Raw genomic sequence first — 25,032 nt, 5'->3', positions numbered from 1 at the left:
CGATGGGGCAATGTGGGCTGAATCGTAGCATAAACAATCACTCACTCACTCACTCACCCCCTCCCTCACCCCTCCCTCCTGGCTCACAGCTTCTTCTTCTTCTTCTTCTTGGTTGTCAAACAATGTTAAGGAACAGCTCAGTGGACATTTAGATGAGAAAACATATTTGACACATTTGGGGAAAATACTAATAAAATAAAAATAAATAAAATAAATGTTCCCTTTAGAAATCTTTTTTTTTTTTTGCTCTATAAAAATAGTTGTTTTTCTTTTTCAATCACTCATCTTAGCAGTAGGATTTACATGAAAAGAGAAACAAATTAAGTTTGAGTGAAAATGTACATTTTTTGCACTCTCTGGTCAACTGACTCAGTGACTCAAATGACCCAAAAATCCCGATTCACTTTGGTTAGTGACTCATTCAAACTCAATTCAGTAAAAAGAATCACATTTACCATCACTACATCCAACTTGGTCTTGAGTACTGTTCCTGAAATAAACATGGTCTCTGTTATTTCTAGAGTAATAAAGTTTATTTTAATAAAGACAGTCCAGCTATATGCTATCAAATATGTTATGAAAATAGGAAATATGGTAAAGAAAATACATTATTGTGTATTAGAAACTGTTTTTCAAATTTCTAGAGCATTTCTAGAACACCCATTCTGTTGTATTTTTCAGACCAGTGTTAACCAAAGTGTGAGCAGTCACCACCTCATGGGCCATGAAGATACTGCAGGTGGGCCCTAAAAATTGCAGACGTTTAAAAAAAGATAAGATAAGATAAGAAGAACTGTATTTATCCCGAGGGAAATTCTTTTGTCATACACATGCTCAATGTAGCAAGAGAGACAGAGGAATAAGATATACAATATATATAATAAGAATAGTAGTATACAATAATATACAGAAGGATAAAAATACGTTTAAAACAAAATCAGTTAACTGAAATACTCATTTATTACAAAATGTAAAAAGATTTAGTAGACAGGGACATATCCCATATGGAAAAGATATATATAAATCTTATAAAGTTTGTATCTGTCTTGTGTGAAACTTGTATGAAAAGCATACAAGAGTGAAAACAGATATAAGATCCCTTGAAATATTATATAAATGAAACTTGTATGTTTTGGATACTTCCTAAAACAATATATGAAAGTAATGAGAAAGTGGACACTTTCATGAGTAAATCATATAAGCCTTATATGATTCACTATATGAAATAGGCCACATCTTATACAAGTCTTTTATAAGTTTTTACTATTTCTTTTCCATATGGGATAATTTAACAAGTAAACTATTGTAAACCTTAATCCTCTTGGATCTTAACCTGAATCTTAATCTAAAGCTGTTGATGGAGAATCAAGTTCAACATCAGTCACGAGTAAAGACTTGGGTGGGCTGCAGAAGATATTTGCATTTCAAACTCGGGCAGTGGCAGTCTGAGGTTTGGGAATGATTGTTATGTGCAAATTTAAGCACTGGTCAGATGTGCTTGAAATGTCATAGTAGTCTGTGGTGTAGAATGGAGTTAGAGTGGGAAGCAGGCAGATGCTAATCAGAGTGGAAAAATTTGTTAGACTTAAGTATATCCCTAAAAGTCAAGAGGAACAAGAGAAACAAAGGCTTTTAGAGTGAACCGATAGTTTGTTCTTTTAAAGTTTACACTTCTACAAAAAAGGCTAAAAGCGTTTGTTGCAGACATGCATCCATTTAAAATTACTGTCAAGACAATAGCAGTGCCATTAGAGTAGCTGCTTTTTCATGCCACCCTCCAAACCTAATACTGACATTAATTTATCTTCATTGGACATAAATATCACGAGTAGCATAATACTCTGTTTTGATTTGTTATATTAATATTTGGATATTGATTTGTGTCTCATTCAATCAGTGTTTTCCCAACCCTCTGCCTTCTCCAAGGGCAGTTTCAAAATGCTCTCTGAGTGGTCATGGTATTTGCAGTGTGTGTGTGTGTGTGTGTGTGTGTGTGTGTGTGTGTGTGTGTGTGTGTGTGTGTGTGCGTGCGCATGTGTGTTGTGTTTTGGGCAGGGAATGGCAAGGGCTGTGGTGACAGCAGTTGTTAAGGAGTCGCCATGGTTACCACCACCAAGGAACAATGTTGAACTGAGAATGCTTGGCTGTGTTAAAGACTGAAAGGAATCCCGAGGTGCTCACATATGTAGACATTTAAACACGGACACAATTAACACACACCCACAAAATGTTGTTATCCAATTGGATTTAGTCCTTAATGAGTCATTAAGAGATTCTTATATGGAGCAGAAATGATCCATCATCAGATTAGCCGTGTCACACAAGGGACCATGTGATTAGGCCATGGAAATGTCTCTGTCGCCTCTTTTCTAAAGCACTGCTGGGCATCTTAATTTAGTGGGCTGTGAAGTGCAGTGAAACACTAAGTAACACAGAGGGAAGTTGTGAGGGGGGACACAACAGGGGGACGCACTTAACTGTAGGCAAAAAACAACAGTTTGATTCTGCACTTGTGCGAATTTCTACTTGCTATGAATGTGCCTTTCTAAATTTCTTATGTGCTCAGTTCTGAAGGCCTATTGTTCAGTTTTGTGAGTGCCTTGATGTGCATGTGTGGCTGCATGGGCAAAAAGGAGGGTAAAGAGGGTGTTTGCCCTTCTAACTCTGCCCCCAGTGCGAGCCCCTTCATCCTCCCCTTGTTGTCATGCACAGCCGCTCTCTCTTTGGCACAAAGTAGGCTGGCAGCACAAGAGCCATGTGTTTTAGCTCCACGCTTTGATGGGTTCAAAAAACTTTTCAGAACTGTTTCTGAGTAACGCCGTGTAACGGGAAAGAAAGAGAGGAAAAGGAAAAGAGGAGGAGAGTGGGGGTGCAAGAGGCTGCAAGTTGCGAGGGAGAGAGATGGGGAGCAGAAGGAGCTTCGAGCAAAGACAAACTGTCTTCTTTGTGGTTATATGATTCCAGTTCTTGAAGGATACATTTCCTGGAAAATAACTGGGAAGACTTTGCGAGACAAACAACAGTAGGTGAGTTCAGACAAGCAAAAAAGAAGCAGTGGAATGTAGAGTAAGTTCTCTTGGCTTGAACCGACAGAAACAAGGGGAGGGGTGTGGGGTGTTTTTGTTACACTGCATGATTAGTAGCCTAATGGCATACTTTCTCTTTATTTAATGTGATTTTAATTGATTTTCCCCTGAAAGCTCCGATCTGAGAGCTCCGATTGCCATCATCACTTTTTACAATTACTGGACCTCTTGTTGAAAGGAACGATCGTAAAGAGAAACATGATGAGAAGACGAAGAGCTTGTCCTTGTTTGGAATGTGATATTGTTTTTTGTTTTTTCATTCTTTCCCACAGGGTGTTTTCTTCACTCCATACTTTTCACCCTGCTACTGAAGCAAGCCACCAGCCACTTTAACAATGCAGCGCGAAGAGCTGTCGGCCAGAGAGGAGTTCACCTACACCCACATGCCCACTCTGGAGAGAGGAAATGGGACACTGGGACGACGGGGTGACCGGGGAGCTGAGAGAAGGCCAGACCGAGGGGAGCGGGATAGGTCTGAACGGGACAGCTACACAGTGGACGTGAGGGCCAGTGACCTGCAGCTGGCCCAGCCGGAGCCCCTAAAGCACCCCTGCTTCAGCTACAGGGCCTGGCTCTACAGTGTCCTCATAGGGGTGAGAGGAAAGACAGTCAGGGGAAGCAACGAAAGCACACTACAGGATTTTTCTATTTAGTCCATAACACACAGATTTAAAGTTTGGGGTGATTTCTTTTTTTGAGTAGCCCCAATCTTGAAATTTTGAGTGAGAAGTGGCAACAAGAAATCCTGTTTTGTGCTTCCACAAGGAAAGAACACCATGATGGGGTTGTTTCAATAATTAAAATGTTAGCAGATCAATTTTGGGCATGTGTATTGTGTTACACTATTTAGACAAAAATATTGGACTGCCTAAAAGCTCTTTTAGGACATCCCATTCTAAATCTGTAGGCATTTTAAGGACTTTGCCCCTTCTTTAGCAACTATAATACCTTCCACTCTTCTGAGAAGCCTTTTACATAGAAAATCTGGCTGTGGAAATTTTTGCCCATTCATCCAAAAGATCATTTAGGTTGGACACTAATGCTGGAATAGATGACCTGGCTGAAAATCTCCCTTATAGTTCTTCCCAAAGGTGTTCTGTGGGGTTGAGGTAAGGCCAGTCACGCTCTTCCACAGCAAGCTCACCTAGCACAGTCATGCTGGAACATAAAAGGGCCTTTCCCATGAAGTGAGATGCACATAATTGTCATGGTAAGCATCAAGACTTCTCTGCACTGGAACTGGAAGGGAGCCAAAGCCCAGCCCCATATTATTATTGAGTTCAGTGATTAAGAGATGTGGCCCAATACTCTTGTGCACATAGTGTAAGTGTGAGCAGACACACCCAGCTCAATGCAAGGATCAACGCGGGGAAAGTTTTGCAGTGTGTAAATTGCTGCACATTGGAAGAAGCTGAACTATACAGACACTACCCTAGATAGAAATGAAGTTTGGTTAACTAAAAGATCATGCTGACTACACAAATGTATATGATAAAATCTAATATATACTTGTAAACGCTACATGCCAGAAAATTGTTGCTCAAACTAAAACCAAATTGTGTTTATTGCAAAAAAAAGTACCCACTTTGTCGCAGATCATACTAGAAGCATACCTATGTATTTCTGGTAAATTGCAGGTATATCAGTTGTGATTATTTAGTGTTTATCAGTCAGACACCTGCCCACCGGACGCAAGAGTCTTGGTGGGGCTGTTGCACCAGGCAGGATTATGCAGTTGGCTTAGTTACTTCTCAAATGGCTCGTGTGTATGAGAGAGGAATTCTTGCACAGTTTTACCTGCTGAATGCATTTATGACCCTTTTAATTGTGTATACATGGCTGTATGTGTGTGTGCGTCGGTGTGTCCTCAGGGCTGTCTGCTCATCACATCTGGTTTCTCTCTGTACTTGGGAAATGTGTTTCCTGTTGCCATGGACTACCTGCGCTGTGCTGCGGGCTCTGTAAGTGACCATCACAGTTACTTTAATCACATGCTGATATTGCTTTGAAAGCTAGCATACCTTGCTGCATCTTTCACACTCTTTATACAGGAGTCATGTCAAAAATGGCAGTAATGGTCTTCATAGATAAATACAGCAGCTCCTTTTTGTTGGTATTCTTCACAGGGCATCCCTGCAGCAATAGCTAGTTTTGCTATTGCCAAGAACAGACACGTTGCAGTGAGTAAACAATGAACTCATCAAAGGCTAAACAGATAATTATGTCTTAATGGTTTTTAATTGAAGCTTTTACCGAAGCACGATACTAATTAGACTCTCATGTTTCCTTTAAGGTGTCAGATTTTCAAGTGGTCTATGTGTCAACATTTGCTGTGACGACCACATGCCTGGTTTGGTTTGGTTGTAAGCTGGTCTTGAACCCCTCAGCTGTCAATGTAAATCCATCTGAATTGAAAACTACATGTCCTTTTGGATGCACAAACACAAACATTTTGAGTTATTCTTTTATATTTTGTTTTCTCTTTTAGCAGTTGCGTCTCTGTTCTCGCCCCCTAACATGTTCTGTCTGTTCTCAGATTAACTTCAACCTTATCCTGATGATCTTGTTGGAGGTGTTGATGGCCAGCACTGTCATCCTGTCAGCCCGCTCTGCAGAGGACTGCTGCTGCCACAGGAAGGTGTGTGAGTGTATGCATGTCTACATGAGTGATTTTTTTGTTTTTTGTTTATTTGTTTGTTTTTGTTCCCTTTCATTCTTTCATCCTAAACAATTTTCATTTTTCTATCCATCCTCCAGTCGGGGTCATACGACAGGCCTGTGATTATCAAACCTGCAGTCTTCCCCACTCGGCTCCTTAAAGCATATTCTGTGAGTAAACTTGCATATAAATAAGTATAACTATATAACCTATATATGTATATGTTTTTCTTTTAATCCATAACTGATGTCTGCAACAGGTAATTGAAGTGATTGTAGGAATCTCGGCTGTATTTGGAGGCATTATTGCGCTCAACATGGACGCTTTGTTGCCTGGTCCCTACTTGTCTGTTACATTTTTCTGGATCCTTGTGGCTGTAAGTTGGCTTAATAAAGCTTACTGTTTTTTAAGGCACTTGTGGCCACTCAGAATGATAAGGTATGTTTAAAATGACTGACGAGCAACTCAATCGCATAACATTACCTGTTATTCTTTGCAGTGTTTCCCCAGTGCTATTGCCAGTCATGTTGTGTCAGAATACCCTAACAAATGCCTGGTGAGTACAATAATCTGATATCTGCAGGATCTGTGAGATTAGTACAGTGTAAAGCTGTTATACCATGGAGTTGGTTTTAAACTTGAAATTCATATACTTCAGTGTTTTATGACTTTGTTTTCAATCTAAACTTTTTCCTCCTGCTATTTGCAATCACGTGGGTGCAAAATGTCATTGGAGCAGGTATAATTTCATCTAAATACCACATCTATTTCTTCTTTCTACTGGCTTTTTGTGTTCTTTTTTCCGCCTTTTTTCTTTCTGCTCTCAACCCTGTATCTCTCAGGTGGAGGTGTTGATTGCCATCAGCAGCGTGACGTCTCCTCTGCTCTTTTCAGCCTCTGGCTTCCTCTCTTGCAGTGTGATCAGCTTTATTGAAATATTCCTGCATGATGTGCCTACAGCCAAAGTGAGGCTAAAGTGAAGTGAAAATATATGGTTGTGTTTGTATTTTCAAGAGTTATCCACTTAGCTCTGGTGTCATTAAAAACAAAAATACAGGAGCTGGGGAAGTAAATCATGAGAAATTACTTTTAAAACTACACCAATTTCACATATATGTGCTTGTCTCTCTTTGTATCCCAGCAATCCTATGACATATTGCTGCTGATTCTGATGGTGCTGCTGCTGGTGCAGGCAATTCTTACTTCAGCCACTGTGGTGCACTGTGCCACCTACAAAAGTCAGCTTCGCATGGGAGCTCCAGAGTGTGATGACAACATTCAGACCCAGATGCATTACTGTGAGGTATGCCAGGTAAACACACCCATATGTGCAAATCCTGCTCTTGTCTATATCACTACTTACAACAACAGACATTTACTGATGAGTATAGCATCAAGGTATACCACATGTAAATGCATATGTATCAATTAATGAACTACATGCAAAAATAGCACAGTACCACTCATGCTCAACACCTGATTCCTCTGAATATTTTCTTTCCTTTTCATCCTCCACAGCAGCAAACATCAAATGGAGCATTTCAGGATTTTGACAAAGACAGAGCTTGGAAGGCAGTTGTGGTCCAAATGGCTCAATGAAGAGAACATCCAGGAATTTGGAGAGACCTGGTGATAGAAGAAGGGTAAAACAAGCGCTATAAGCTGCAAATTCAAGAGTATAATCAGAAGACAGAGAATATTAGAGCAAGAGGGAAAAGCAGTATTGGAAAGACACGGAAAACTGGAGACTGGAATAAAGAACAAAATACACAAAAATGAAGCAAAGATAGGAGAAAAAAATTTGAAACGGTGTACTTTGTTTTGCTTTTGTTAGTGTTTTTTTCTTACATAGATAATGCTTTTATGTGTGTTTTCCATATTGGTACCACTGTGGTATTTTTTGTGGTCAGGAGATTTAATGTATTTTTACACTGTATGCTAGTTGCATTGAAAATATGCGAGTCAATGACAAGTAATAGAAAATATCCCTAGCACAAAATTGAAACAGTTCTTTATATATCCTAATTTGAAACAGTTTTCTGCCCGTTCACATGTTGGTGACTAATCATGGTGGAAGATGCAACAAATGCAAAAACTAATGAAGTGTATTTAAATCCATGGCAAAGTCTAACTCAGTAGCCAGGTTCCTTGTGTGGTAGTTTTTACAGGAGAACTGCTTTAATATAGCCGATGTGCAGCAGTATCAACTGATGTAAATGATACTAACTGAAAGTATGCCTTGTGCAAAATAAAATGCCATCAGCACTAAGTATGTCAAGAGTAAATTTGTGTACGTGTTGAATGTTTTTTATGAATGGGAAATGGGTTTTTTCTGTGCTGGGAAAACCAAGAACAAGAAAAAAGTCTTCATCTGAAAATAACTTTCATGGAAATGTTGTTCAGATATTATCTTATAATTTGATACCAAGCTGTGAGGTGGAATTTATGTGTGTATCGGTTTAATTGCAATAACTTCAGCACCCCTGTGTTTGCATTTGGACATGAAAATTGCCTTCTCATATTGTTATATTTATTAACTTCATTTCCTTCCTTTATCAATTTTCCCACATCCCTCTGCTCCTGTGTCTGTCTCTGAGCTAGACACCTCACATCTCTTACTCATATTAAAACTATAAAGGAGGAGGAAATGGGGTGGTCACTATAACGATGTCTGGTCAGTTTTGGCTTGTCAAATATGAATATAATTCTCATCACATCAGGTCATTATTATTATAATAATTATTATTATTACTTAAACCGCCACAACAAGACGCTTTATCATACTGCAACATGACCAAGAAGAGAGTGAGAGATGGCAGACGGTGAGGTAAGGATACCCTAACCGGTGGAAACCGGCTTGAGTTAAAAGTGTCTGAGACAAAGAAGAGAGAGCATCGATGAAACTGTCCTTGTACAGGAGTGTTGTGCTCTGCAGCAGAAAGTTCATCCGTGACATTCAGCGTGATCAAAAGCAATATATTTCAGTGCACTAAGCATTTTGTGTCGTTTTCCTTTAAGTACTTCTTGAAATTATGGCCTACATAATTTAGTAATAGATGACTAGTTGATGTCCAAAAAAAGCAAAAATGCTCGCCACACCCAGTGAGTTTGAATGACAGACATCTTTCCCATTCCCTGTTTGCGTGTCTCTGTGGCAGTCCCACAGTCACAGATGATGGGCAGGTGGGATAAACCAATATCAGTGGGAAACAAAAGCCTGTCAGTGCCTTGTGGTTTGGTTGTAGACTAAGCTAATGTGGGCTTTGAGTAGACTAATAGCCGGTGTTTGTTTCACTTAGCCTATACTAAAGGCTTCAGTGACAAGTCTTAGCCTTTAAATATAGTAATACTAATAACATTTCGAAGGACTGCTTATTTATATTTAATAGAAGGTTATCTTTTAGAGCCTGTCATATCCAAGAATCCTAAAATCCATAGAGCTGTGTCTATAAGAGGCAGTTTCACAGGTAAACCTTTCAAAATAAATATAATCCGGATATGGATTGGGATATGTTTTTAGCATCTTAGCTCGCCTTTCTGTCTGAAATGCGCACTTAATCCTGCGATTCAAAGAGAGGGGATGTGTTGAACTACAGAATCTTAATGTGTTTCTCATCTCTTGTTTCTGAGGAAGAAGCAGGGCGGGGAGGGGAGGGAAGAGGAGAGGGTTGGAGCTGGGGGGGGAAAGGCGGAACAAACCGGTGTGCCTCGGATACATGCTGTAGCTGCTCGCCCGCACTGCAGATTAACTCTTACCGTGCCGGGAGATGCAACGAGAGACGGTGAGTGAATTTTGTTTTTGTTTGTTTGTTTGTTTGTTTGTTTGTTTTTCCTGAAAGCTTGCACATTGTTCCGTTTTTTGCACCAGAGCAAGAAATGTAGCGGTGGTTCATCTGGTGCGGACAGGTACACAGTTCATACAGGTATTCAGCATCCTGAGCATCTCCTCTTCTGTCTCTCTCACACACGGAGCAGCTCACACACTCACACATACTTTCGCTTCCTCTGACACACACAATCGCTACACTTGATGTTGTTTAGCGGCTCGTCTCTGGCTGGCTATTCGGGAACTATCCACCGCGCGGGTGCTGAAAGGGGTCGTCATTTGCAGGCAGCTGCAATTCACTGCAATGCCATGTCTGTGGTGAAAGTGTCCTCCTGGTTTTTCTAGTGTCTTGGAACTGATAGTCAAGAAACAGCACTTAAAAGCGTCCTAGCAGAACACCGACTAAGGGCATGGTGATCTTCTCAACCCAAATAAATCTTCCTGCAGGTGTTTCCGTCAGAGACTGACACAACTGAGGAAATCGTAAGGGTGATGACATCGTCTCCTGTGCACTGTTTAGGGCATATAGAGAACGTTGTCTAAACTCTGTTCACTGGACTGTTATCTGATCACATTTGTGAGAAGACATCACATCAGTCCTGAAAGTTCTTCCTTCCTCAGCTATCATTAATTAATAATGGATGAATGGAGCTTCTCTCCTTCAGCTCTTGTCCCGGAGCCTGGCTCTGTGTCTTTGTAGCTGACTGAACTGGCCAAACTCTAGCTGGATGTTGTAGTAGCCAAGAAATCTGGGATTCCCTCTCTAAACACTGGTAGCATTGCCCAACTGAGGAGTATAATCTGTCTGACTGGACCAGTGCCAGTGGCTCGCAGACGGCAGTGCAGCTTCCAGCTGAGCTCCCGAAATGGGTGTTCTACCCCTTTAAATTTAAATTATGCAAACTTTACTTCTTCTCTGATCTTCCATGAGATAGTCTTTGAGGGTAAAAATAAATCTTGACTGTCATGAGGCAGTTGAGAAAATAGTTTAAAGTAAATGTTTCATACCTCACGAGAGACATCTTCTTCTCTATTTCAGATATAGAACCAGTGATCTCAGCATTAACCTGTGCAACCTTGAATATTATACTCTGCTGTAATTTCAAAAGAATCATCTTCTTGTGATCCTTCTCACTGCTAAGCATGTGCTATAAAGTTGGCAGCTAATTGTCCCTTTTACCCACGAAACCACATTCTCAAGGTTGTCCTCATCAAGATATTAGGTTACATTTTGAGCCTCAAATTGAGCGCTTTAAAAAAAGATTTCATATATGAAGGGAAAATGCAGGAGCAAGTGGGATTGTTGATGGAAAGTGGTGATGTATTCAAACTCCGCATGAAGGGAATTTGTAAGAGCTTCCTGTGAAATGACCAAGCAAGTTTAAAGCATTTCCATAGTTACAGCCCTGACCATGCATGCATTCAATCTCAAATAGCCACTCTCAGATGCACACGATAAGCCACACATGATAACCCCCTGATGTCACTGACAAGTGTCGGGGTTCATCTGACATCCTTGTGTGAACATGTTGTTCCAGATAGTCCAGAGAGGAGCGGGGTGAAATTTGAAACAGAGTCAGTCCCCAAGATATCAGGCCTTTAATGTATTAACACAAATAGACGCTTCATCAAAGTATGCTTTAAACAGTTTAAAATTAAAATAGTCCTCCGAGTATAAACTTGCCCTTTAGTGTCCTTGCTTGATCAAAGACAAAAATCCTCCTCACACTTCACTGGTCAGAGAGGGAGGATTAGAAATCCCTGGCCACATGACTGCATTAAAGAGGACGATGGATGGGAACAGAGAGCCTTCTGGAAGAAGGTGTGAAGCAGTATCAATCAGACTGTTGCTCTTTTAAATTACGCTAATATGCTATTGTACATTCAATGACAACTTGCACCTCGGTGTACCTTTATAGAAATGAACACACTACACTGCCCTTAACTTGTTGTCTGTCTTTCAGGAAAGGACTGGTCACTGATTCTCCTTTCCCAAGCTCATGTAACAACTCTCCCTGGGGTTTGCAAGAACACATCCCCAAACTCAGCTCATTTCTCAACCTGCAGCACAGGGTCTGCAGACTGAGGCCAGACGCTGTAGAGACACACAAACATGGGGATGCACAACGGAGAGGCTGAGTGAGCAGTGCACATTATGTCTGTTTGTCTGCAACAGAAGAGCTGCATGAAACGGTAGAAGAGTCTGAGACCTGAAGAACACAGGCCACACAGTATGACCCACTACTTTTCCACACAAGGTGACAGGGGCTGAAGCTGGCCACACATTCCTGCGCACGTGTGGCACGTGTGGCTTCTAGCATTGTTTTGACGAGTATCTAACTTCATCAGGGAGTGTCTAGTCTCCCCTCTTGCCCAGAGGGGGGTTGTGGTGTGCATTATTTTTGTTCCGGATGCAGAACATCCTCGATCAAAACTTGGACATGGCTACAGCTCTACTTGCAGGCGAGAAGCTGAAGGAGCTGATCTTGCCGGGTTCCTCTCAGGATGAGAAGGGCGGGGCACTGGCTGGCCTCATGGTGCAAATCAAACTGGAGCTTCCTTTTGATCGCGTTGTTACTATAGGGACAGTCATCATCCCCATCCTGCTAGTCACCCTGGTCTTCACAAGGAACTTTGCAGGTGAGCTGCTAGAGGGGGGTTCATTGCTAAAGCCACACCTGCAGCTGTTTGCCCTCTGACCGCTTTTGATCAGAGAAAGGTTTTGGCTGCATACATACAGTAGTAAGAAGTGTAAGCTGGAAACAAGGCATAAAAGAGAAGGGAGCAGTATGGTGCAGAGCAAAAAAGAAAAGCTGAAATACTAGATGCCAGAGAGAGAAGAAAACAGATTGGAGAACTGAGGGAGTGAAAGTGATTACAGATTTAGGAGACAAGGGTGGGTTTGGGTAGAAGACAGAGTGAAAACCCAGAGAGGAATGTCGGTTCATTGCTGAGTCAGGCTCTGTGTAGCATGTAACCAGCTGGGACTATGTGTTTAAACAGCAAGTCAGTGGATGTGCAGAAGAGTTTATTATTTTTGAGGAAACTCAGCACAAAGATGGTGCCTAGCATTCTGTGAATGAAACAAGTGTTGTCATTGCACACATTATCCTTATCCCTAATAACAATAGAATGCATGTTTATTTAAAAGAGAAAATCTAATAACCACTGATAATAACAGAGGTGACAGTGCTTAGTTTGAAAGATTAAATGGAACTGGTGATCCCTCAAACCTTTTAGTCTTGTACATAATGGACAGTGAAGTGATCTGGGTGTTCTCATTTCCTCTGTGAGAGCCTGAAAGGTGCTTCTTTCGTTTCAAAATGTGGCTTGAGTATGATCAGAGACACACAATGCTTTGTGTTGAATGGGTTCTAAAAGATGAGATGAGAGTACTGATTAAAAATGAATGATGAGAAAGGTGCAAGATATTTCCTAGAGAATGTAATGAATCACTGAAACATGTGTCTACTGATTCACAAGTCATAGGTTTAGCTTGAAGAAGAGCTATTATTTTAACTGTTTGTAAGGATCTGCAGTGTTTTGCAGAGCCATGTTATGGTTCAGTTTTGACTCCTGTTACTGAATGTTGCACATGCATCCATTTCCAGATATCACTTTTAAATAAGTAGCATAAATATCATTGTTACTTAGAGCTGATGTTATTAAAAGTATTTCTGCCTGATCTTACATGTCATTTACTTACTAACATGTTGTTACTAACAGAAATAAGGAGAACAGTTTGCAGCACAATCTATTATGAGATGTAATTTAAAGAAAAGTTTGGACTGATTCTTTATACTTGTACTTTTCTCAGAGGAGTCCATATACTGTTACACACCACACAACTTCACTCGAGACCAGGCACTGTATGCAAGAGGCTACTGCTGGACAGAGCTTCGTGATGCTAAACCTGGTATGGAGCCAGCTGAGTGGCCTTCGCTATTTGAGCACAAGTTCCTCCCCTATGCTCTGCTGGCCTTTGCGGGAATCATGTACATTCCTGCTTTGGGCTGGGAGTTCCTCGCCTCTACAAGGCTCACTTCAGAGCTCAATTTCCTGCTTCAAGAGATTGATAACTGCTATCATCGAGCTGCTGAGGGCCGGGCCCCAAAGATCGAGAAGCAGATCCAGTCCAAAGGGCCGGGCATAACTGAGCGGGAGAGGAGGGAGATCATAGAGAATGCAGAGAAAGAGAAGAGCCCTGAGCAGAACCTCTTTGAGAAATATTTGGAGAGACGAGGCCAAAGCAACTTTTTGGCCAAGATTTACCTGGCTCGCCATCTTTCTATTATCTGCCTCAGTTCAATACCCATTTCCTACCTGAGCACCTACTATGCCCGCCAAAGGCAAAATGAGTTCACCTGTGCACTAGGTGAGCACCCAGACATTAGCAGCTATCCAGAGCTGAAGCTCAGGGTCAACTGTAAGCTGCCTGCTGTGCAGCTGCAGCGCATCATGGCAGCAGTAGATATTGCTCTACTCTGCACCATGAACCTCATCATTCTGGTTAATTTGCTGCATCTTTTTGTGGTACGCAAGTCCAACTTTGTATTCGACAAACTCCATAAGGTTGGAATTAAAACGCGGCGACGCTGGCAGAAGTCTCAGTTCTGCGATATCAACATCCTGGCCATGTTCTGCAATGAGAACAGGGATCACATTAAGTCGCTCAACCGACTGGACTTCATCACCAATGAGAGTGACCTCATGTACGACAATGTAGTCAGGCAGCTGCTGGCTGCACTTGCACAGTCCAACCATGATGCCACACCCACTGTGAGGGAATCTGGGATCCAAACAATTGATCCCAATATGGATCCTTCTGACCTCGGGGTTCGAGAGATGGGTGGTGAGCCACTGGTCGTCAAACGACCTCGTAAGAAGATTAAATGGATCCCATCCTCAAATCCTCTTCCTCAACCATTTAGGGTAAGGAAACATGTTTCTGAATGCAAAATGTACTATCCTCTAGAAGCAGATTGACCCTTACTTTAAATATTGACTCAGTGGAGCGCACATACTCTAGGCCATAATCCTTCAAATGGTGTAATAGTAACTCTTGATAAGGGCCTTTTTCACTGAAGAGGCATAAGAAGCAGCTTTCTTTTAGGACTTACAATATATGCAAAATAGTAAGAAGACTTCATCTGTTGCTGTTGAAGACTTGAACTGACCTCTTTTTATTTTCTGTCCAATGTGAAGGAACCTCTCACCCTGACACGGCTGGAAAATAACACAAAGCAGGAAAAACCCAAACCTCTCAGACGAAAAATAGTGGCAGACAGCATTATTGCACCTATTTTGGATAACAAGAGCACACAGCATCCTTCAACAAAAGGTATCGGGTAGTTTGAATATGTAGTAAGAAAGACATTTTAAAGCTTTTATAATTAGTTTAAATAAGTTAGGCGCACTATCCGACCAGTATGAAACATATGTTCCTATGTATCTAGTATTATGTAGGCGAATTCTGTGACCATAAAATGAACTGAGACAGTTTAAACAACACTCTTGATGGGTGGTCTCCCCATCTGCTCTAATGATCTACTTATTTTCTGATTGTAGATGTAAGTGGAATGGAGAAAAAGCATACACGCAACTTCTCTTTGGATGTCCACCCGTATATGTTGACAACTCGCAAGCCCAAGGTGGAGACCACAACCACAGAACCTCTACCCTCAGAGCACAACATGGATACAGTGTACCTTGAAGGCACACACACTGTGGTTCATGTGTCCAGTGCAATTACAGGTAGCTCTCATTGTGCTTATGCCTGAGACAGAGATATCATTTCATTTGGATGTGCCTTTCATAGTGCATTTCTACAGCAGGACAGTGGGCATAGCTATTTACAACATACACATTCTACTTGCATACGATGCTTGTGCTGCATGGCCAATCACCTTTGGCCAGCTAATATTTTTACTTTCTTTCTCTTTAGCTCCCATTTTTATTCTGTATATTTATTTGATTACAGAGAATAAGATTCGCTCTCCAGAATCAACCAACGCTGCCTTCTCTGCAGGGACCCTGTCCACCACTACATATGTAAATGGAGTTAGCCCCAACCCTCCCTCCAGTGAAGATGCGCTCAGTCCCAAGTCCTCACCTCAACAACTGGGGCCTTCCACTCAGAAGGAAAATGCTGAGTCTCAACCACCTCCACTAACAAGAGCACCCACACACCAGCTACTGAGTATGCATCGTACTCTCTTTGAGGAAGAAGAGGATGAAAGCGGGAGGGACAGGCTGGCAGAGAGGCCTGGGGAGCTCATCGCTGCAGGAGAATGTTGAGGAAGAGGAGAAGAAGAAGAGGAACCGTGACTGAGATTATTTTCCCTGACACTGCACTCTACACACATAACCTCCATGCCAGTCACCTTCTATCAGCTGCCACCTCTGATCTTTCAATTAACTTCTGTACTTCCAGGATTGTTGGAGCAGAAATGGAATAGATGTGACTTGGGAAGACTCTTGTGGCAAAGCTGAGCTTTCAGAAAGGATAAACTGAGAGATATATGTTTCGTTACCTGTGTTGACCAGCTTATTACTGTAGGAAATGATGTCACACTCATGTCTCAGGATGACTGTGTATAGCTAATCACCCACCAATGAAACCAGCAGTGACATAATTCAACAGGGTGCTACAGTGCAGGGTCACACAGTTATATTGAAAAAGTATATAGACAGGGTAAAGAGCGAGGAGTGACTTTCCTAATAATAATTTTAAAAAAGGCAGACACTTTAGAAATGCAAATCTGCAACATCAAACAAAATGTATTTTAATCACATGATAACGCTTAGTCCCTTTATCCCACTAGCCAAGTAGAAAGGTAGCTCATGCAATACAGTTGTTGAGATCTGCACAATTAATATGCAAAAGATCACAGTATAATTGTGGCAATAATGTATGCGCTTAGAACATCTTATTCCACACGCTGTACATGTATAGACACTGTATATGACTCACTGCTTGTGGGGTGTTTAAATATGACATGTTTCATGGCTAATTACTGCCATTTCACAATTGCATAAGAACACGATTCTTAACTATACTTGGACGCCATTTGAAAGTACAGCAGACAGCAGACTCCCCATTGAAAGCGTGACTTTGTAAAACAAAGTAGAACTGTAATACTGCTTAGTGAAACTAATGCCAGATATGTTTTGATGCTGTAAAAAAGGCAGTTACCGTGATGTGTTCTTTTTGAAGACTTTAATAGTAGCTCTGAGATGACGGGAGCTGGACTCACTGGTAAAATATGACCTTTTGTGTTCTGTTGGCTTCTTGAGGAAGTGTCTAATGTGAAGTGAATATATAGATGAGCAGGATAAGGGTTTTATAAGAATGACTAAGGTTTTCATTATCTGCTATAAACACACAGACTATTTTTTTTTGCATTTCTTGCAGCTGCATACATTAGGGTACAGACTAGAATAAAGGAACTGCCTGCACTGACTCAGAAACCAACAGGACATCAACTGTAGAAGACATTAGTCTCATTTTCAGGGCCTACCTAAAGAATGGGTAGACCTATGCATACCTTTTTTTCTGGGGCATTAAAATTAAATGAAATCTTTTGTCTTGGTGATTCTTCATCTCCATAGGCTAGCTCAAAATCCCCTTGTTAGAGACTACTTAAGCACACTAAATGCATCCAAAAGCACTTTAGGACGAGTAGTACTAGTGTGTGAGAGCACATTGTATCAGCGCTCTGCTTTAATATGATTTTACTGTGTTGATTTACACATTAGGACTGTTGCCCTGTGAAAACCTTTAGCAGTCCTAATGCGAGTAATCACATGGATAATATGGCTTTGGTTGTAACGTGTGAAATGTTCATAAAAAAGGATTAAAAGCGTTATCTTTATAATTAAATCCCCCAAAATGCGTCTCAACAATCAATGACTACATGTACCAGAATGCACCGCGGCTGTCAGATACAGCCTGACACTGCTGCTGTACTAGCGGAGAGCACTCTGGCAGAAGGGCCGACTTAGTAAGTAACAGGTCTTTCTTTTTATAGACAACTATCGCGTATAGTATCTTATATCTCGTGTTTCAGATTCGCATTTATTTTTAAAAAATCCTCTTTTTTAAATTCCTCTAATGAGAGCAGATTCCTGGCGGACTTGTTAGCCCACATTAGCTTGAGTAAAGGTAGCTAGCCAAAACGAAGAGCCCTCGGTAACTACACGTTCAGTATTTAGCAGCTCTACACCTGGAAGTAAGGTATTGCACGTTAGACCTTCCACCGACTAGGCGCTTCTTCCTTTACTGCGCAGTTGTTCTAATCTTACTGATAATGCTCTCGTTTTAGATAACGGTGCCTCTTTGATTTAATTCTCTGAAATCAGCGGCAGCAACTACTTTAGCCAGCGTTGATCGCGTTTAAACTGCGTTTAGAGAAGTCGGCAGCTGTTGTCGTTACACATAAAGCAACGTCAGCAGTCAGTGAGGCTGTGCTGTGTCTACGTTACTGTCAGTGAACGCATCACCGCTCTCTGTGTGCGCCAATGACTTCCATCTGCTCTCTGTCACATACAGCTCCCAGGGCTGCAAGCATGGACCAAGAAAACAACTCGGAGGTTGGTAAAGAAACATGTTTTATTGGTCTGGCTGAAAAATAGGGTGTTTTATCAGGTGGGAGATAGCCCTGCGTCAGCCTCTGAGTTTTTAGAGTGATGTAACATAGTCTCTGTTGTTTCTCAATTGCCACTTATGTGAAGCTGCCCCACCTTTCTTAAACTGACTTGACTTGAGCAATAAGAATAACATTTTAATCTGCTGCTGATGTAAATAAGCCCACTATATTTAACTTTGTTGTTTCAATGTCTCACAGGACGATTCAGTCGGCCCTTCGGGGGACGGAATGCCGTGTCTACCTCCAGATCTTTGTGAGTTGTTGTTTCTTTTTCCCCCCTTCTAAACATATTGTGAGAACAGTATTTCATGAGACAATGTATGTAGTTCCTTATCTTTAAGGGACCACTTGTTGTGAAATATTGTCTCACATTCATAACTTTTTATTACGAATATTTGAATGAATAAAACTGAATGTAATCCGAGACCAATGAATGCATCGGTATTAGGGGGGCACTGCAACAGGCATGTCATTATTATTGAAGTAAATCTAAAATAATAATAGTAATAACTTCAAGTAGCTTTCTATTGGTAAAATAGTAAGAACTCTATTTTTTGTCATTTAAATGCACGTGCTAAGGATTTTATTAGTGTATTCCTCTCAAAGGTACTTTTTAAATGTAAATTTCTACAATTTAGCATAGTGCATTATGTACCTTCCCTCACATAATATAATGGTTATAGTAAGACATAACTTTAATTGTTCTGTCAGTTTAATAAACTTTTATCCCTCTCCTGTATAGCGGATGGTGAAGCAGTGGAGTTGCTTTGGCAGTTGCGAGCCCAGCGCCGCCAGTCGTCTCCTGAACTCCCAGAGACGGTGTCTCGTCTTACTGCACCTGATGGAAGCATCTTATACCTGGTGGGCACTGCCCATTTCAGTGATAGCAGCAAAAAGGATGTAGCCACGGTGAGCCAATGAGGGGGAAAAACAGGACTGTTACAGAGCAGGAAGCCACTTAAACTCTTTTAAAATGTGATATACTGTTAATGGTAGGTGAAATTTTAGGTGTAATTCTGTGTGTGTGGAGAAGCACACTCACAGAATTACATATTTAAATGTCGTTTCTTTTTATTTTCTTGTTTTGGCAAGCATAACCTGTCTCTTTTGTTCTTTCACATTGATTTCTCTTGTGCTTGCTTCTTTCATAACTGTTCATTTGCTTTGACATTCCAGTCTTCTGCTTTCTTATTCTGTATTTGTCTCTTGATTTTTCACACCGCTGTGCTCCTTCTCCTGGTGCAGACGATCCGAGCTGTGCAGCCAGACGTGGTCGTGGTGGAGCTGTGCCAGTATAGGGTATCGATGTTGAAGATGGACGAGAATACGCTGTTAAAGGAAGCCAAAGACATCAATCTGGATAAGGTTCAGCAGGCTATCAAACAGGTCAGGATTTATGAAAGGTGTTGGTTGTGTGAAAAACAGCAGTGGTAGATGAAGAGAGGTGGAAAAGGTCATAATGAAACAAAGACAGTGGAAGTACATTTATTCCAAATAAGGCAATGATGGTCAAGTTCTGATATTTTAAACTTTGTTTCAGTATGGTGTAAATATAGCGTTGAGTGTCACTTAAGAGTTTTGGGTTTGTTTCCTACTTTTTTGATATTTGGGATAAAACTTCTGAACTAACTTCTTTAGTTTCCTGTATTATTGTATACTTTCTTTGGGCTTGTATTACTGTCAAATTACTATGTACTTAAAGAATGACCTTGACCACTGGAAGTGGGTGTTAATTTATTTGCTCTGTTTGTCAGAATGGGGTGATGTCGGGTCTGATGCAGATTCTGCTGCTCAAAGTTTCAGCTCACATCACAGAGCAACTGGGCATGGCGCCTGGAGGAGAGTTTAGGGAGGCCTTCAAAGAGGTAACCCGTGCACACAAATGCAACATAGTGGAGAATAATTTGATTATGTATTATTATTTTTGTTTTGTTTGTTTAAAAACTTTTACCTTTCTCTTTTAGGCTGGCCGGGTACCTTTTTGTAAATTTCATCTCGGGGATCGGCCAATTCCTGTGACGTTCAAGAGAGCCATCGCTGCTCTCAGTCTCTGGCAGAAGGCCCGTCTGGCCTGGGGTCTTTGCTTTCTGTCAGACCCAATCAGGTATAAATTCATCTTGATCGCTTTCTGTCACACAGCGTCAACACGACTCTGTTTTAGTACCAAATATTCAGCGGACAGTGTGCATCGTTTCACAGCTTGCTCAAATACATGAATAATGCTGACGTTAGAGAAGAGTCATCATTCAGAGTTTTTGGCAAGAAGGATTATATTGCTCGCTAAATTGGTTCAGGATGGTTCAGTTTTGTGGAAACGTACAAAAGCAAAGTTGTGAAACAGAAGTTTAAATGTTAATGGTGAAATTTGTGGAAAATGGTAAAGCGATAATACCGTATTGTTTTCAGCAGTCTTTGCCTGGGTAAAAATGCAACTACAGTGTATATGTGTGAGAATCATGACTTGCTGTGTTTGTGTTTTGTGTACAACCAGGCAGTGAGCACTCACATTTTCAGAGTAACAGCAATGCTACCATTTCTTTCTAAATGATGATGTCTGTAAATCTATAAAACCATTGTGGCTTTCAGCAACTCTGAGATTGAACCTCAGAATTATAAAATGTTGGTTATGGAGACTTAAAGGAATACAAGTATGTTTTTAAAGCTTATGTTGGAGACCAACCAGGCAGTCTGATAAAGTTTATTTAAGCTTCATGCTTACTACTGTGTCAAAGTTCAGGAACTGGAATGTTGGTCTCTATACTGAAAACCTTAAATGTCAATGTTAATCCAGACTCTGCTAGTATTGCACTAAATATAATTAAGAAAATGAAATGTTTCTAAGGTTGCGTTGCATCCTGTATAAAGACGTAAAGTAGGAAGTGTTAAATTGTTTCTAAAACACCACAGTTATAGAACAAGACTATATTCTCTGTCCTGTGTCACTTCCTTTTCACTGTTAAATTGACTGCTGTGTCATGTTTCAGTAAAGAGGATGTGGAGAAGTGTAAACAGAAGGACCTGCTTGAGCAAACTATGTCAGAGATGATTGGAGAGTTTCCTGCTCTTCACAAAACCATTGTGGCTGAAAGAGACATCTACCTCACACACACTCTCCGACAGGCTACTCGCTGTGTGGAGTCCCCCCCTAATGCCCAGAGTGCGTATTACAATCCTCAAAAAGCTAGGACAATAAATTGGTTTCATCTTATGTTATTATACATTCATTGGCCAGTTCATTAGGTACCCCTGTTCAAATGCTTGTTTACACAAAACTCTAATCTGTCAATCAGATGATAGCAACTGTATGTAGGCATGTAGACATGGGCAAAACAATCTGCTGAAGTCTAAACTAGGCATCAGAATAGGCAAGAAAGGACTTGCCATAAGGTCTAAGTGTAACTGTGGATTCTAAGTGTTTCAGAAACTGTGTAACTACTGGGATTTTCCCACATGGAAATATCTAGTGTTTACAAAGGGCCAAAAAAACAGAAAATATTCAGTGAGTGCCAGTTCTCTGGGTGAAAATATTGTGTCTGACAGAGGTCAGAGGAGACTGGCCAGACTGCTTTCAGCTGATTAGGAAGGAAACGCTAACTCAAATAGATATTTGTTATAATCAAATTATGTAAAATATCATTGTTGGACACACATCATACCTCCAAGCAGATGTGCTACTGCAGCATTATACCAAAATGCAACTGTAGCTGTCATGTCAATATGGGCCCAAATCTCAGAGGAATGTTTCCAGCACCCTAGAAAATCTGTGCCGTGAAGAATTAAGGCAGTTCTGAAGTCAAAAGAGGGTTCAACTGTGTTTAACTAATGAATTGGCCAGTGAATTTCACGGTATAGTTTTAAAGTCTCTCTTTCATTCTTATATGGGTGTTAATTCCTTTTTTCCAGCCACTTATAAAATACTTTTTTGTCCGTTTAGTTTGCGGTTTAAAAAACATTGCTCAATATAATTGAAACTAAAGAGTCAAAACTTTATTTTAGCTGTTAAGTACTGTGCACATATCTGTCATCAGATATGTGGCTCAATTGTTGTGAAATCAGCTGACCAGTGATGTCGGTGTGGTTTTAATGTGGTGCAGACATTTAATGGAAATGCTTTTTCATTTTTTGTAACAGTAAGTCATTCTCTTCTGTTTTTGCTGAATAAACTTAGAAACTAAATCTGTATTCATTGTGAAACTACAAAAGAGGTTGTGGATGTTGTAGTTTGACAGTAACGCCTATGTTTTGCAGTAATGAGAAGTTTCTGAATAGTTAAACAAGAGAAAGCTTTGCAAATTCGGAGATCATTTCCCTGGAATAGTTGTGTTATTTTTAAATGTAAAAGTGGAGATGTACTCAGTTCCCCCAAATAACCAATTCTTTTATGCATCAACATTTCCGAGTGTAGACATTGTTTATGCTATCATTGTTCTTTTTGTAGAAGTGCCTGCTGTGGTGGTGGGAGTCGTAGGGATGGGTCACGTCCCTGGCATAGAACGAAACTGGGACAAGCAGCTTAATATTAATGAAATCATGAGGTATGTTTCGCATATTGTTTGTACGCAGTAAATTACACCATAAATCCATAAGCATAATCCTTTTGTGTTTGATTTGGCATTACAACCGTAACTCTGTGTGTCTTTGTCTTCCCTAGTGTCGCACCTCCCTCACGCGTTGGCTGGGTGTTGTGCGCTGTCATAAAGGGCGTCATGATGGGAATGCTGGGATATGCCTGTTATCGTGTCGGTGGAAGTTTAGGTAGAGCCCTGCTGTCTTTACCTCCAGTCCGATCTTTACTGGAGACACTGCGGCCTCTTCCTGCTTGACCCAACTGGTCTTCTCTAAGCCATCTGTGAAACAGAATTATGATCTATTAAAACAATGCATCCATCACCAATGGCCTTAAAATCAGGTGTCAGGTGAGGCTGGAGGAAGAGGGTTCACCAGCCCATATTGTGAACTAACAAGGACCTAATGGGGTTCAGAGCTCCCCACTTTATAATGATGTCTCTGTAGACACAACAGGGCTGTACTGCCAAAGAAACCATGACAGTACTCTTGAGTACCTTGCATATTTTGTGCAAATTCATGCATATATATATTTTTTTGTTTGTTTGTTTTATGGTAAGATTCACAAAGGCCAATAGTTCATTTTGAGTATATTTATATTTTCCACAGCATTCCTTCAAAGGACTCATGCACACGTTTTCTTTTTCATTATTATTATTTGATTAGCATCCTGATCATCAGGTTCACTGTTACTCACGGGCCCTGATATAGTGGGGGATTTTTCTGGGAGCATGCTTTAGTCCTTCATATAGTGCCGACCAGTATTGTTGGTAATTGGCTTGTTTCAAGTTCAGCACTTTATTAGAGACTGATAACATTTTTGTTCTGTACATGCAGTCTGGGAGAGGGGAAAAAAATACAGCTATGTTAAAAAAGTGGAAAAATACAATATATAGTTATTGTATAGACTGGCCCACATATGTATGTAAGGAATACATGAAAATGATGTGAATCAGACTGAGCGTCATTCTCCTAATTCTCAATACGTTTTTAAAGCATTAGACAAACTTCACTGATTTCTTCTGTGCACCGTCCTGCCAACATCAACAAGACAAGTGCCTCATATTGGAGCTGCAGAAATGTGTGTTGTTATCTTACACGTGCAAAGGTTCAATGCAAGATTAAAGAGGATGTCTTTATGATATTACATGATCTGCCTATTTTCTAAATACTAAAAAGTTTGTGTTGACTTGGTTGCAGCTGAAATGATACCATACACCCATTTATGTCATTACCCATGCATACAGAACAGGTTTATATATGCCTCAGGAAGAGCAGTGCATCATCTATCAACTTCTAGAGTTGTTTATACCTCCAGTTTGGGGCCCTCTCACACAAATATATGCATTATATACAGAAAGTTGTCTCTAAAAACCATCACAAGGAAACATCCTAATATTCAGTGTGCCAACTGTACTTTTGGAATATATGCATTATTATTTCCCAGTCTGAGATAAACTCATGGACCGAAATGCTGAAAATTACAAAACATGTTTCTTTCTCTCAAATGAACCATCATGTTTTTAATGACTGTTGTTTTTTATCTTCTATGAAGGAAACTGAGCCGGTCAGATTTGGGAGATAAAGCCTTATTCTGTTATCACTGCTGCCTTTGAGTCTTACATTGCCCAACACTGAGCTGTATCTCTTGTAGAGCTTCTTACTGAGTTTGTAATCACTGGCTACATGACCTTCCCTTGAAATATGAGCTGTCCCATTAATAATAATCGAGTAGTCTAAACTGTACAGACATTAATTTCAAGGTAAAGTTAGACAAGTTAATTTCCTTTTATAATCCGAATAAAAGAATATGAAAGATTAACTTGAACTTGAAATCATAAGTGGACAACTTGCAAGCTTTCCATATTTTGGATAATTCATATAAAGTCCAACCTCTGCAGCATCTCCTCTGTGTGTGTCTCCCATTTCCTGTAGGAATCCTTGTATTGTAAGATTTTCTTCCTCAGCGTGTTGTACTGCCATTGATGTAAACACATAAACACACCAAGCAGTGAGATTTAGAAATGGAATTTATAAACATTTTAAGTAAAGGAAAAATATATTTGTCTCAAAACTGTTGTAGTCCTGTCGTTTTAATTTTATGCAAATGATTTTTTTTTTAATTTAATTTATTTTGATAATTTATGAGAAAAAATATTTTAAACCTAAATAACTCTATTCGGTCAATGCAGTTCCGTATTTTCTGTTTGTTTCCGATCGGACGAATACTGTCGTTACACCGTATCT

The 25,032-nt window shown here is 40.4% G+C and overlaps 3 protein-coding genes and 1 long non-coding RNA gene across 7 annotated transcripts; 3 read left to right on the top strand and 1 right to left on the bottom strand.

Moving 5' to 3' along the window:
• Nucleotides 1-2,658: 2,658 nt before the first annotated feature.
• On the top strand, nt 2,659-8,014 carry mlc1 (modulator of VRAC current 1). 4 transcript variants are annotated; one of them, XM_085461282.1, is made up of 12 exons: nt 2,659-3,026; nt 3,359-3,679; nt 4,958-5,047; nt 5,213-5,266; nt 5,380-5,481; nt 5,623-5,724; nt 5,844-5,915; nt 6,005-6,121; nt 6,245-6,301; nt 6,588-6,710; nt 6,887-7,057; nt 7,267-8,014. In XM_085461282.1, the coding sequence occupies exons 2-12, from the start codon at nt 3,422-3,424 to the stop codon at nt 7,342-7,344; spliced, it is 1,224 nt and encodes a 407-aa protein (XP_085317408.1). In that variant the 5' UTR covers nt 2,659-3,026; nt 3,359-3,421; the 3' UTR covers nt 7,345-8,014. The 4 variants fall into 4 exon arrangements, with proteins under 4 accessions (XP_085317408.1, XP_085317410.1, XP_085317407.1 ...); XM_085461284.1 differs by having other exon boundaries at nt 2,660-3,026; nt 6,887-7,048; XM_085461281.1 differs by having other exon boundaries at nt 2,660-3,026; nt 7,264-8,014.
• Nucleotides 8,015-9,438: 1,424 nt separating this feature from the next.
• panx2 (pannexin 2) lies at nt 9,439-17,155 on the top strand. The gene is made up of 6 exons (XM_085461279.1): nt 9,439-9,527; nt 11,536-12,211; nt 13,389-14,503; nt 14,777-14,912; nt 15,140-15,325; nt 15,552-17,155. Exons 2-6 carry the CDS (start codon nt 11,983-11,985, stop codon nt 15,866-15,868), a joined length of 1,983 nt encoding a protein of 660 aa, XP_085317405.1. The 5' UTR covers nt 9,439-9,527; nt 11,536-11,982; the 3' UTR covers nt 15,869-17,155.
• Nucleotides 17,156-17,512: 357 nt separating this feature from the next.
• trabd (TraB domain containing) lies at nt 17,513-23,042 on the top strand. The gene is made up of 10 exons (XM_085461280.1): nt 17,513-17,574; nt 18,123-18,163; nt 18,418-18,472; nt 18,962-19,128; nt 19,465-19,605; nt 19,974-20,084; nt 20,184-20,323; nt 21,204-21,376; nt 22,658-22,754; nt 22,871-23,042. The coding sequence occupies exons 2-10, from the start codon at nt 18,140-18,142 to the stop codon at nt 23,040-23,042; spliced, it is 1,080 nt and encodes a 359-aa protein (XP_085317406.1). The 5' UTR covers nt 17,513-17,574; nt 18,123-18,139.
• Nucleotides 19,485-25,010, bottom strand: LOC146704257 (uncharacterized). Its single transcript, XR_014921156.1, has 3 exons — nt 24,679-25,010; nt 22,996-23,066; nt 19,485-19,548 (listed from the first exon to the last, which is right to left on the bottom strand). It is a non-coding gene; the product is annotated as an uncharacterized LOC146704257 (long non-coding RNA).
• Between the last annotated feature and the right edge of the window lie 22 nt (nt 25,011-25,032).

Source organism: Copadichromis virginalis, linkage group LG7, assembly GCF_057382275.1.
Source record: "Copadichromis virginalis isolate Kocher_CV1m ecotype Utaka linkage group LG7, C_Virginalis_male_GT1.1, whole genome shotgun sequence".
NCBI lineage: Eukaryota > Metazoa > Chordata > Actinopteri > Cichliformes > Cichlidae > Copadichromis > Copadichromis virginalis.
Note: the sequence above shows the minus strand (reverse complement) of the source record. Positions and strands in the feature narration are given on the sequence as shown.

What these genes read in the sequence shown, in the direction of transcription:
- panx2 (XM_085461279.1), top strand. Translation starts at nt 11,983, where the DNA reads ATGCAGAACATCCTCGATCAAAACTTGGACATGGCTACAGCTCTACTT. An exon ending in CTTCACAAGGAACTTTGCAG is followed by an intron (nt 12,212 to 13,388) that starts GTGAGCTGCTAG and finishes TACTTTTCTCAG; the next exon opens with AGGAGTCCATATACTGTTAC. An exon ending in TGTGTCCAGTGCAATTACAG is followed by an intron (nt 15,326 to 15,551) that starts GTAGCTCTCATT and finishes ATTTGATTACAG; the next exon opens with AGAATAAGATTCGCTCTCCA.
- trabd (XM_085461280.1), top strand. Translation starts at nt 18,140, where the DNA reads ATGGACCAAGAAAACAACTCGGAG. An exon ending in ACCAAGAAAACAACTCGGAG is followed by an intron (nt 18,164 to 18,417) that starts GTTGGTAAAGAA and finishes AATGTCTCACAG; the next exon opens with GACGATTCAGTCGGCCCTTC. An exon ending in GTCCCCCCCTAATGCCCAGA is followed by an intron (nt 21,377 to 22,657) that starts GTGCGTATTACA and finishes TTCTTTTTGTAG; the next exon opens with AAGTGCCTGCTGTGGTGGTG.
- mlc1 (XM_085461281.1), top strand. Translation starts at nt 3,422, where the DNA reads ATGCAGCGCGAAGAGCTGTCGGCCAGAGAGGAGTTCACCTACACCCAC. An exon ending in TGAACCCCTCAGCTGTCAAT is followed by an intron (nt 5,482 to 5,622) that starts GTAAATCCATCT and finishes GTCTGTTCTCAG; the next exon opens with ATTAACTTCAACCTTATCCT. An exon ending in ATGATGTGCCTACAGCCAAA is followed by an intron (nt 6,711 to 6,886) that starts GTGAGGCTAAAG and finishes TTTGTATCCCAG; the next exon opens with CAATCCTATGACATATTGCT.